This window comes from Cervus canadensis, chromosome 21 (genome assembly GCF_019320065.1).
Source record: "Cervus canadensis isolate Bull #8, Minnesota chromosome 21, ASM1932006v1, whole genome shotgun sequence".
NCBI classification, from domain to species: Eukaryota; Metazoa; Chordata; class Mammalia; order Artiodactyla; family Cervidae; genus Cervus; species Cervus canadensis.
Genome location: NC_057406.1, coordinates 14,661,286 through 14,674,115, shown reverse-complemented (window position 1 = coordinate 14,674,115; position 12,830 = coordinate 14,661,286). Strand labels below are relative to the sequence as shown.

At 54.2% G+C, this 12,830-nt stretch overlaps 1 protein-coding gene across 4 annotated transcripts in view; it reads right to left on the bottom strand.

Moving 5' to 3' along the window:
* The window catches only part of NTF3 (neurotrophin 3), a 78,428-nt gene extending 65,836 nt beyond the window's left edge, over positions 1 to 12,592 (bottom strand). Inside the window, exon 1 of one of the 4 annotated variants that reach the window (XM_043441619.1) lies at positions 12,338 to 12,592. Coding sequence is in view for 1 of the 4 variants with exons in the window: in XM_043441618.1 (XP_043297553.1) it covers positions 10,576 to 10,593 (18 nt within the window). In the remaining 3 variants the exon portion in view is untranslated. The other 3 variants (XM_043441622.1, XM_043441621.1, XM_043441618.1) reach the window with 3 other exon arrangements.
* Positions 12,593 to 12,830: the final 238 nt, after the last annotated feature.

Below are 12,830 nucleotides of genomic sequence, written 5' to 3'. Positions count from 1 at the left end.
ATGGATCCTCCAGCTTACTGCTGCTCAAGAGGATTCCCTATCATTATTCGCATCAGCAAACAACACTCCAGCCAGGAGCCCTGCATTTGAACGTCCATGCTCAGCCTGCCCCTCCCTGGAGCCCAGTGATATAAGCCAAAATATGTTTAGTATATGGTACGTGGTCCATTGCCCTCAGCAGCTCCCAGACTCTGGAGCTCAGAGCTGCAGTGTTCATCTCTGCAGTTTCTCCAGCATCGAGCACACATCCTGAGACTTGTCAGCCAACAACAGGCTGTTCAATGAGTAACCTTTTTTTAAAAGTTTACTTTTAATTGGAGGATAATTGCTTTATAATACTGCATTGGTTTCTGCCATGAATGATCTCTGAACACGTGTTTTCGTTAAGTCTAGAGATGTTGTTGTTGTTTAGTCGCAAATTCTGACTCTTTGTGATCCCAGGGACTGTAGCCCACCAGGCTCCTCTGTCCATGGAATTCTCCAGGAAAGAATACTGGAGTGGGTTGCCATTTCTTTCTCCAGGGGATCTTCTCAACCTAGGGACTGAACCTGAGTCTCCTGCATTGGCAGGCTGGTTCTTTATGGCTGAGCCACCTGGGAAGCCCCTTAACTCATGTGCAGTGACGCCCAACTCTTCTGTCATGAAAACCTACATTTGCAGAAGGCCTTCTCTGAAGAGAGCAAGAACAGCCTTTCCTGGTGGGCAGGGAGTGAGCTTCCCAATCTCAGCCTCGGGACAGGCCAAAATGGGACACAGAGGACACGACTCTGGACCCGTGGAAAGGCACGTCACCTCTCTGAGCCTGGCCTCTCACCGCTGGCCTCCCTGATGACCTGCCATGCATTCACTCACCCAACACGTGTCAAGGGGTTGGGGACACAGAGATGAAAAATGAGATCTCTTTCTTGGCAGTGCTCATCTTCTAGTGAGAAGACAGGGATGTAGGAAGGATGCCAGGAGAAAGGAATGGTGAATCGAAGATGTGAAAAGTGTTCGTGTTAGTCGCTCAGTCATGTCTGACTCTTTGCAACCCCATGAGGACTGTAGCCCACCAGGCTCCATAGTATTCTCCAGGCAAGAATACTGGAGACGGTTGCCATTCCCTTCTCCAGGGGATCTTCCCAACCCAGGGATTGAACCCAGGTCTCCTGCATTGCAGGCAGATTCTTTACAAGGTCTGAGCCACCAGAGATGTCCCAGAGTGAAAGTATTAGTAGCTCGAAAAATGAAAGGTTGAAGGATGATTTCAATATCCCTGGTGGGGAAGGGAGAGCCTTCTAAGTCCAACATACACACAGAATCACCCTCCACGGCCATCACAAATTCAAGAACAGAGGTATATTTCTGCCACCCATATCTTCTTGTGATCTGAGGACATTTCCTTCTACATTGAAGCCATACTCCACATTAATCCATCCATCCAGGCCTTTCTACTAAACCTCAGTTCCCATAATTGGTGATGTGCCAGGAAAGGTTTAGAAGATCACCTAAGCCTCCGGGAGCCCTTCAGTCTCCACGGAGCACAGGAGGAAGATGGGACCTGATGTAGAGCAGAGACTCCCCAAACTGTCAGAGGCAAAGTCTGGGGTCTCTGTTCATGGTTCAGGGTCTTTCCGATTTCACTCACCAAAATCAGCTGCCCAAGGAGATATTTTATCCCACATAAACCTCTCCTGATGCTTCTAACTCCCAGTCCAAGACCTGCCACAAATCTGGCAAGCTTGCTTCTTCAGCACTTTATAAACATGCACTCCTCCATAAGTTGAAGAACTTATCTGGCATCACATAACTTCATTTCCTCCTCCACCCCCTCCGCATCACTGCACGTTAAGTCCTCCAAGAGCACCAGGGATACCCGGAAATCCCCAGGCAGGGGCCCCGGGAGGCTTGGGGAGCAACAAAGATGTGGAACGTGTGAACTGTCATGATGGCCAGGGGCCTTTTGACCTTCCAGTGAATCCAACTCCTTCTTTTTCCGCAAGAGGAAACAGAGGCCCATGGAGGGAGCATGGTTTGCTCAAGGTCGCATGGCTAGTTTGAGTCCTTCTCAAGGAGTGGTGCCCTGGAGGAGGAAATGGCACCCTACTTGAGTATTCTAGCCTGGGAAATCCAACAGACAGAGGAGCCTGGTGGGCTACAGTCCATGCAGCCGCAGAGAGTCGGATGTGAGAGTCGGATGTGATGGAGCTTCGCGCAGTAAGAGGTGAGATGAGCTATTCAAGGAGGAACAAGGTGGGTGTCAGGAGGGCTGGGGTCCTTCCTATCCCAGGACACATATGTTGGGAAACAAGTGGTTCCCAGAGCTGTATTTTCCCTCTTGGACCCAGTGAAAGCACGGGATGGATGAGCCCCATCAGGAGGAGGTCCACGAGACACAGAATGGAAATAATCCCAGACTAGGAACTTGAACTTTATTCCCTAAGGGACGATCTGGAGCCAGAGGGGGAGGATATTTTTAAATGCCAGGGGTTCAGACCTAAAAACAGAGAGAACACGGAGTGGGGGAGGGGGTGCAAGACCCAGCTCTCTATCATAAAAATGATAATAATAGGGCTATTACAAAGAAGAAAGCATCCCCCTACACATGGAACGTCATCTTAAATAGAGCGAACACAAACCTTTTGAGCACCCACAATTGCACAGGCATTAGGTGATTGTTGTATATTTACAAGCACATTGCAAATACCTTTCAGCAACAGAACAAAGTCATTCCCATTCATCACTTTGAAAATGTGTGTGTGGTGATGGAGATGGGAAGGTCAGTGGAGGGAGAAAAGACAAGAGCCTGAAGTCACACCCTCCAGGGATGGCAATATGCACCCTGAGAACCTCTTTGGCTTCCCTACTTTTGTGACTGCCCAGAGAAGGGCATGCAGCAAGCAAGTGCCCGGGATGGGGGACCCTACAACTGCTCTGCTTTGCATCAAGCAGAGCCTGGGGACCCCAGTCTTTGGCAGCAACTCCTGCCTTCAACCTCTCAGCAAGAAATCTATGTTTGGTCCCAGTATACATGGAGCGGGTTCCCCAGCCTTTCAAGGACTAGGGGTCTCCAAATTCTGAAGGCCCTTCATGTTATCCTCTTTTACTCTGACTTTGTGTAACCCTCATCACAGGTCTCAAGGAGGCTGGGACCCACCACCTCTCGTGGGTGAGCGGATCAAAACCAGATGTCTGACTCCAATCTTATAGAGTTTACAAGGAGGCAATTGTGGCTTAAATCAATACCCCCATTCTGGAAGGGCAGATTCCCTTGTCAGCAGGATGGGAAGTGCAGGGGGAGGGCGAAAGGAGCTCAGACCTGATGCATGCTTTCCAGCAGGTGGCCAGAAAGCCTCAACATTTGTCTTGCAGGTGAAAATGAACCTTCCCGTGGAGCAGGCTACCCTGTGGGGTGACAAGCTTTGCAGGGGGATCAAGCAACCCCCACCGGGATGACATCATGGAATGCAGAAACAGAATCTGAATGGCAGGTGATGGACTTGGAATGGCCATGGGTTTCAGGCTACAAAGTCAGCACATGGAGATCTTAAGCAGACCCCTTAACCTCACATAACCTCAGTCTCCCCACCTGCAAAAGAGATTATTCTGGGCTCTGAGATAACACCATGCGATATTTGCAGTAACCCCTGGTGTCCAGCAAGTACTCAGACATTAACTATCGCCCTCATCAATCATTTTCAAAGTGGGTACTTCTCATAGTCAGAAACACTGATTCTAACAGGCATTCACATGGATGCTGGATGAGTAGCATCAGGTCTCAGTTCAGTTCAGTCAGTCGTGTCCGACTCTTTGCGACCCCATGAATCGCAGCATGCCAGGCCTCCCTGTCCACCACCAACTCCCAGAGCTTACTCAAACTCATGTCCATTGAGTCAGTGATGCCATCCAGCCATCTCATCCTCTGTCATCTCCTTCTCCTCCTGCCCCCAATCCCTCCCAGCATCAGGGACTTTTCCAATGTTCTACCAGAAAGCCAAACCCCACCCCTTCCAGCTCTGTCCACACTGTGCAGGCAGAGCCAACTTTGAGAACGTTCTTGGCTAAAACAAAACACTATGGCAAAAACTCTGCGTGCCGTTCTGCCTTTGACTCAGCCATTCCCCAAAGATTAAAAAAAAAAGGAGCTTGAGGATACGCCAAGATGCACTCTAACCAAAGCACATTAGCGCCGATGAAGGAAGAGACTGAAGCTACTGTAAAATCCTCTGATGGTGCAGCTGGGATGGACTTTGAGATCCTCTAGTTCAAGTTTTCCATTGACAGATGGGTACATCCAGGCCTGGGTCACAAAGCAACAGCTGACTAGTGACTGGCGGCAAACTGGTCCCCTACTTCCAAGTCAGCAGGCTTTCTGCTGCCCTGGGCTGCTTAAGATGACCTTGGCCTGAGAGTCTTTTGAGATCAGTATGGTCTTGGATGAGCAAGAACCTCAATCCTTTCAAAAATCCCCGATTAAACAAACCCACAGGAGGTCTGGGACTCAACAGACACCTTTTCCGGAGATGCTGCTGAAAAGTGAGCCATCACAACAGACCACACCAAATTTCACTTCAAGATCCTTCTTCAGGGAAACCATACAGCCAGCCAGAGGTTAGTCCTGGGAGGACGCCCAGAGACAAACAGCCTCTGGGGGTTTCCAGTTAAGACTGCTTGAGAAGGACCACGACACAGATGTGGACACAAAACAGCCCATGCATTCTCACCACCCAGGGGTGGGTGCACACTTAGTCCCTTGGTGTTTTTAGGTAGAAGGAAAGCCTGATGTATGGAAAACTATCAGGATAATAAGAAAAGACTTTTAAGATCTTGGTCCATCTACATGCGCTTTCATAGGTTCTAAAGCGAGTTTTCTGGAAGACTTCCATTGTCCAGCCTCGATCTTAATAGAAATCTGTTCAGGCAAGAATGAGGCTCCATCTGCACTGACCTCGTACTTCCTAAAAGCTCACACATCCTCCATCCCCAGATACAAATAATCCGGGGGGGGGTGGGGGGTGGGGGGGTGGGGGGGTGGGCGGGGAAGCTGTTTGCAGCTTCTTCCACAACCTGGCTCTTCTGTAAGACACAATACGATGCCCATTCAATCTGAGCCAGGCACCATACACCTACCACCCACATCACAAGCTCTAAGAATGCCTCCTGCCCACCCAGGGCCCCCCTTATGCCCCCATGCCCCCACCCCACACACAGCCCCATTCTCCTCTCTTTCTGCTCATGCCGATCCACGCACAAAGTACATCCACAGCCCTTATCATCAGCCCGCCTCGGGTCTTAAGCTGGTCTCCAGTTGATCTGGTCCTTCTCCAACAGACCCAGTTTTAAAGAACGCTAAATCAAAAACCCTAGCAACGATCACTAGCTCAACGTCCCCACCGCCAGAAACTGCCTGCCTCATTAAAGAGTAAAACAGCAGCTGGGGAAGGTTGGGAAGCAAGGTGGTGGGTTCATTCCAGCCAACACGTGGATTTACATTCCTTGCAGTTAGGGAGGGAGCACTGTAACTGCTTGGGGAAGGGTCTGGAGAAGCCTGGAGCAGAAACTGCCTGCTCCATTAGCCCTCCTGGATGGAGGGGCCGAGGGGGAGGCCTGCACATCTGATCCACTGAGGAGGGGAGCTGCAGAGATGGGAAATGTTATGTAATTAAACTCTGCTGGCCTGTCCCGCCTGGGGAATGTGAGCGCCATCAGCAGTGACCTCTTCCAATCAACTTAATTGGCCCAATCTCGCCAAGAAAAGCAACGGAATTGGTTTAGTGCCTCATGGAAATAGCTTAGCTCCTGACTATTTATGGCCACTGAACTCAAGGATGGGAGCCTGACTCTGCGCCAGCAGTTGACAGCGTGTGCTGACTTCTGGGAGAACTCGGAGGCTTGAGTGGGTTTTCTGGCCCCTCTTTGGTCTCCATTTTTGTCTCTGGGGAAAGTGGGCCACGCCAACTTGCTGCACTGGGTGTCTGCCATATCACAGATCCACAGCCTGTGCCCCCCAGGATCCACAGCCCAGAGAAAAACAGCCCTTCATGGCAACCCAGGATGCCTGGACTTTGCTCCTCTTTAATTCTAACATGCCAAAAAACAATAACTACTTTCTTTGTTCTCAAAATCGCATTTCTTTTGGCGTCATGGTCCGCAGCAAAGGAAGACGTCTGTCTCAGATCATTAGTAACGTTCATTTGTGGACCACCTTTCTTCTGAATCCTCCAAAGGCCTTTCAGGAATACAGCCCTCCATCAATAATCTTCTAGGCTTGGCTATCTCCATTTTACAGATGAGTAATCTGAGGCGGCCACAAAAGTTCTGTTTGCACAGTGGATGAGCAGCAGATAATCAGTGGACATAACATGTACTGTAAAGAGAAAGAGGTTCAGGATCCGTCTTTGCAATGGTTCACATCCATGCTAGCACCTGTATTCAAGCTCGTGTCATCTCCGAGTAAGGCTCTGTACTGCTAAACACACCAAGGTTTGACTGGGGGGGCGGGTGGGAGCAGAGTGAACTTTCCTCTCATTGAGTCATAGCAGACAATATCATTTTACACAAAGAGAAATAAGAAAGGATCAGAGAGATTAGAGACGTTTCCTGAAATCACCCTGCTCCAAAGTGGCAGGACTGGATTGGAACCGAGGCATACCCAATGGGAAGCCTTCCATCTCCACCACACCATCCTCTCACCACTGCGAGAGCCTCTGCCCAAGGCTCAGGCCCTGTATCAACCCTCTTCCAAAGAGGAATTTCCTCTACAGATAAGGTAGAACCTCAAAATGGCACACCTGTCATTTCAGGAATTCAAAAATGTCTTGAGTCAAATACAAGAGGCTTGTTTATGCTCTTTCAGCAACAGGCCTTAAAAAGGAGGTTCTAGGTCAGCAGGTATGCAGCCAGAGCACACCCCTCCCCCTGCTCCATCCCAGTCACCTCCCCAGCTCCTGCTGATATGAACCCAACCAACATCACACTCCTCTCCCTCCCCAAACGCTTCCAAAAGCCTGCAACCCTTCTTTTAACTGTACCTTTCAAACTTTGACCCACACGATACACATTTGAGCGTCCAAGACAATTTGCATCCTTCCTCGGCCCCAAAGAATTCCTGCAAAAACATACACCCCACCACCCCAACCAGAGCCAGAACATACACCCCTCTGGTCCTTCAGGCTAGCCTCCTCCCAGGTTCTTCACTCCAACTCTGTAGTGTGTGTGTGCACATACACGTGCACACACATCAGCTTTCCACTCAGCTCAGAAGTCATCCAAGACTAACACTCCCAAGCTGCATCTTCCTTGCATCTTCCACCTGATCACTGCCTCACCCTTATGCAGCCCTACACAGGAAGCTTCATCCCTGCTGTGCTCTCAGAAACGCCACCCTCAGGTCTATCAGGACTTGCATTCTGACCCGGCTTGCTGCCCCCTCCCATTCCCAGCCTACACTCACTGCAAGAAACAGTAACAGCCCTCAGCTCCCTCCTTAACACACAAAACTATCCATCATCCCTATCTTTCTACAAAACCACAGATATATTTCAAGTCAGCTTCCCTTTGGCCTCCAAGATCCATAAACATCTCTTGAAACTGAATTACAGTTCTTAAAGAAACCTCTAGCACCGAGCTCTCCTGGTTCCTCCTGGCAAAACTGCAGGAGTTGGCTGAGCCCTGGGAAGAATTTTTCTAGGGCACCATGCCATGCCCCAGAGCCCAGGAATGGGCTGAGCCTCCAGCAGGCATTTCACACGTTTTAATTGATGATCAATAATAATTGGTGATGGTGAATTACTTTATTAAATTGAAAAACCCATTATAACCATCATACAACATGCATCCCCACCACTAGGCATGCAAAGCACATTTCTCCTCTCACTCCAATACTGCACATGCATCCCCACCACTAGGCATGCAAAGCACATTTCTCCGCTCACTCCAATCTTGCACGCACATCCCCACCCGTGCCAACACACAGAAGACTTTTCCCCTTAAAAGCGCATCCCTCACCTTAAGCCTTCTCCAGTCCCCTCCTCTCTGGGGTAGGGGATGTAGAGGAGGAGAAAGTGAAAACCACTTCAGCATCTTTTTCTGCACGTGCCCCATCTCTCTAGAATAAGTGTCTGAACCCACACTTTCCTGTTCCCCACAGACCCCAGTGCCATTCCAGCCAAATTCCCCAGGACTCATTCACAAAGTTCACACTCTGATCTTTGCAGATAATAACCGCCCCCAGCCCCCGGCCCCCGTCCCTTTGGTAATCAGAAAGCGCCTAGCCCAACCTTCCACACACGTCCCACCCCCCACGGCCGTCCTCCCACGCCACACCCACTCCGTGTGTCTGCGCAGGCACGCACAAGCCATCTGCTGAAACACACCGTACCTCTCTTGTTCTGACACCCTTAGCGGGCACAGATTTCTCATTAGTACACCTATGTGCCCACATGCTCTCACCTGCTGCTTGGCAGCCGTGCGCCCCTGAAAGAGACCCTCAGAAACAAATATCTCCACCTGCACACTCAGCAGAGGGAGCGCCAGCACTCTGATTTTCCAGCAACCTCCTTCCCTGACCAAACAGCGCCCAGGGGTCCCCGATGGCCCCCCACAGGACACAGATCCTGTTAGCCCAGAGCCAAACCCTCCACTTAGAGCTACAAAACAGTCCACAGCTGCGCAAACCCGCGCGCGCTCCTACTGCAGCCCCGCAGACTTCCTCCTGCCCCCCAACACTATTCAGAGCCCCCTTTCTTACCATCTCCCCCTCTTCTAACGCCATACCCAGGTCTGAGCATTAAAGGCCAATGCAGAGGCCTTTGGATTTTCTCCCCTGAATCCTACACCCCCCCTCCCACCTTCTTTGTGTGTGTGTGGGGGGGGGGCGTTAAGTGGGGGCAGGCGGAGGACGTCGGAGAATTTTTGAGCGCTGGGAAAATAGAACCGACCGCAAAGTTCCCTCGCGTTACAACTTTCTCCATCCTGACGTTTGGAAAGGTGGGTTGAGACTCGGCTCTAGGTTCTGCAGGGTGGGAGGGGGTATCTCTTCAGTAAAAAGCAGGTCTCCCAGCACAGTCGGTAAGCGGCTGAGTCCTGGGGTGACACCCACCCCTTTTAGCCCGCCCCCACCCCACCCCACCCCACCCTCGAGCTCCCGCCCCCTGCTCATCGCGCACATAAACAAGACCAAAGCGCTCAGTCGCCAGCTCTCCAGCTCGGAGCCCTGCGCTCTGGCTGCCGTGTGGCAGCCGCCTGCACTCAGACCTCTGAACCTGCCGCCAGAGGTCTAGACCAGGCGGCCTAGTTCGGAGTTTCCTGCACCTGGAAGCTCCCAGCCAGGGATCCAGCGAGAGGGATCCTAACTAGTCAGCAGCCGCCACCCGGTTCGGCGCGCGGGTCTCGGTGCCTGAGGAACGCAGCCGCCCAACTCCCCCAAAGAAGCAGGGTCTCCTCCTCGCGCCCGAAAGCCACCAGGACAGTCCCCTCCCCCACCCAGTCCCTCCTTTCCCGAACCTTCAACTCCCAAACTTCCCAAATTTCCTTCTGAGTGTGACTTGGAGCTCTCGGGCCACGGAGCACTTTGGTCCTTGGTGGGGTGGGGGGTGGGGGGGCTCTGAAGTCCGACCTATATGCGTCGCGCCCCGGGCCTCCCAGCCTCCCCGCACCTCCGATTCCTAGAGCTGGCCCGGAGGAACAGGAGGGACTCCCCAGTGGTCGCCAGGCCCCCCGCGCCCGCCGCTCCCCGCCGGGGACTCAGAGGCGCGGGCCGCGCACGCAGCTCCGACAGCGGCGGCGCGGAGACCCAGGGTGGGGTGGCCACCGGCCTGCACGAGCCCCGGGGTGCTCTGAGCTTTCCCAGGAAGCTCCGAGCGGAGGTAGGGGGACTCCGGCAGGTAGCCGCGCCGCGAGGAGTCTCAACTCCCCAAACTGGGAAGCGTCTCTCCAGGTCTGGAGCTCCACATCCCCTCCCCCAGTCCCGCCGGGCCCCAGAGGGGGAGGAGAGTCGAAAGCCCTGCGCCGCGGCGAACCCGGCGCCGGGGGCGCGTGCGGGGAGCGGCGGCGGCTCCCTCGCCTCCCCGGATCCGCCTGCCACCCTCTTTGTTACGGGGTGCGCGGGGAGCTCCTCTGCGCGAACAGACGGGTGTGATGATGAGGGGCTGGCGGTTCTGCCGAAGCCCTTCCTTGCCCTTCCGTCGTCTCCCTTTCCCCTCGCCTCCGCCCCCCATTTCCAATCCTGGTCCCTTAAACCTGATCACTTTCCCAGATATTGGGCGGTTTCTCCCGCGGCAGCCGAGGGACGGGAGAGACGAGGTGGGGAAGAGTGAGTGAGAGAGAGAGAGAGAGAGTGTGTGTGTGTGTGTGTGTGTGTGTGTGTATATGTCTGTATGCGCGCAGGGGTAGCCGTGATCTCTCCATGGCCTGGGCAGATCCCGGCGTAAACTTCGGGAAGACAAGAGCCAGGGAAAGTGCGGGACCGCAGCGCGATGGGGTGGGGGTCGGGTGCGGAGCCGGGGCCGGGGCCCCGCGCGGGTCCCCCAGTCCATCCCCCTACTGGGCCCCCGGGCCCCCGAACCTGCCCACCCAGCGCGCCCGCCTCCCCTTACCGTGGCAGAAGTAACCATGGCATCCGTGTGACTGTTTCCAGGGACGTCGACATGAAGAGAAAGGTGGACGCGAGCTCGGTCATCCAAAGTCTCCCCCACTCCGCCGCTGCCACCCCCCAGCAGGGGACAAAAAGAGCAAGAGAAAGAAAAGCGAGGGAAGAAAGTAGTTGCGCCGGGCTCTCTCCGGGGCCGCGCGCGGAGCTGCTCGGTAGGGAGAGGAGCCTTCAACTCTGAGTCCCGCGAACATAATCTGCGCGGTTATAACCAGCCAACCCGGCCAGATGGCTCCGCGCTCAGCGCCTTAACCCCTTCGGCGCCGCGCCGCCCGCCCCCGCGCGCCGCCCGCCGCGCACGCCTGCGCCCCAGCGCCCCTCCGGCTGGGGTCGGGGGCCAGTGAGGGGACCGGGTCATTTCCCATAGCCGCTCTTAAAGAAAAATACCCCCGACTTCCAAGGAATGTATGCTTCGGTTTGCCCCCTCGATCTCCCTTTTAGAGATCCAGGAAAAAAACAAAAACGAGATATTCAACTTTTCACTGCACTTTACACGTTCATGCGGTCAGCCTGTCTTATTTGTTCCTTTTCTTGAAAAAATTCTTTTTGATCTTCTTTTTGCTTTTTATTTAAGGTTTTTCTTTACAAAGCGGAAGGCTCTTTCTTGCCCCTTTCCCCAAGGCGGCTGGGGGTCTAATGTGCAAACCCCTCAGAACCTTCCGGTTCCAGACCTCTTCCCACCCGCTACCAAGTCCACCGGTGGGTCCTACACCCTCCCCGCCACCAGAGCGTGCCCCGGGTACCGCTCCCAGGGGTGCTCGCCGCTCCGGGACCAGCTCCTAGGGCGCAGCCGTCGGTGCAGGGGGATCAAGCCAGAGAGGTGTGGGGTGGGAGTCAGGGGACCCAGGGACGGGCGGTTGTGTGTGCGCCTGTGTGTGTTTGTGCGAGCCTGAGCTTGGAAGGGAGGGGTGATGAATCGGAGGCTCCCACTCCACGAAGCCTTCAGCTCCTCCTAAGTCCCTTCCATCCAAACGAGGGTCTGCCCCTGCAGCCTTGCGCCCTTTCAGCATCCACCGGTCTGCAGGCGGGGACCGCGCGGGAAGGCCAGCGCCAGACCGACTTTTCTAAGCGCTCCGAAAGCAGTGACGTCCACTTCCCCACCCGGCGATTATTCGAGGAATGGAAGAACAGGGGGCAAAAATCTCTTATTTCGAGATAATTTTAGCTGTCCATTAGACCCCGCTTGCGGCGAGCTCGGTCTCTAAATTTACCAACTTAAGTCATCTTGCTTTGGCCCATTTGCCATCAAGAGAAGTGGTGGGGGGCTGGAAAATGTCACTTAAGGGTCAATGAGTTAACCCAGAGTTTCAGTGTTTTGCCCTCCAGTCCCCGGGGTCGTGGCGTGGGGATCCTTATCTCCATGTCCCCCCACTTCTTCCTCTGTGCCATCTCCGCGACCCCTCACCCCATCTCTTGCCTGGACCTCTGGACTCACGCGACATTGGGGGAGGGGAGTCAGTAGGCATCACTTCTCCCCGCGCCCTGCCTTAAGCAGCACACGCTACGTTTCCGCTGGGGTCCAGGTTCATATATATATATATCCGAATTCCTTTGACTTGTTGGAGCATTTGGTCAGACACCAAGAAGTATGAAGTGCACTGCACCTACCAAATCAGGCCGAACCCGCCGCGGAGTGAGGTCGCCGGTCCGAGGGGAGGTGGGAAGGGATGGGGAGCCTGGGGTCTGCGTACTAGATAGATTGTACCTGCCTCATCATTTTGCTGGCTGCTGGAGGCTGCCACATCGAAAACGGCCGGAAGCGCCCACTGAGGCCCAGGGGCGTCACCTCGAGCGGTCCCTGGGGAGGGGAGGGTCTCGCTTCAGTGCCTCCCTCGCGCCAATAGGTTCGGGTCCTCCTCCTGGCCAGACTAGGCTGCTGAGCTGTCCCCTCCAGCCGGCGCGCGGCACCATGAAGGTTTGCACTGGGCGTGCGCTGCCGGGTCCCGGTTTTCTCGCTCGGCTCTGGCCCGCCCCCCTGCCCTCCCCCACTTCCCGCACTTGCACCCCCCACCCCCACCCCGGCTGCCGAGCAGTCAAAGGCGGGATTCGGGTCCCAGATCCAGTTCCACTGGCCAAGTTCTCTGGGCTCTTCGCTGGAGCTCCAGGTCGTCCGTGACCCCGAAGATGGCCAGAAGAGAGGTGATTGGCTCCCGCTGCAGCGAGGAATGGGTTAAAAACAAGTCCTGGCTGTTCTGCCGGCCG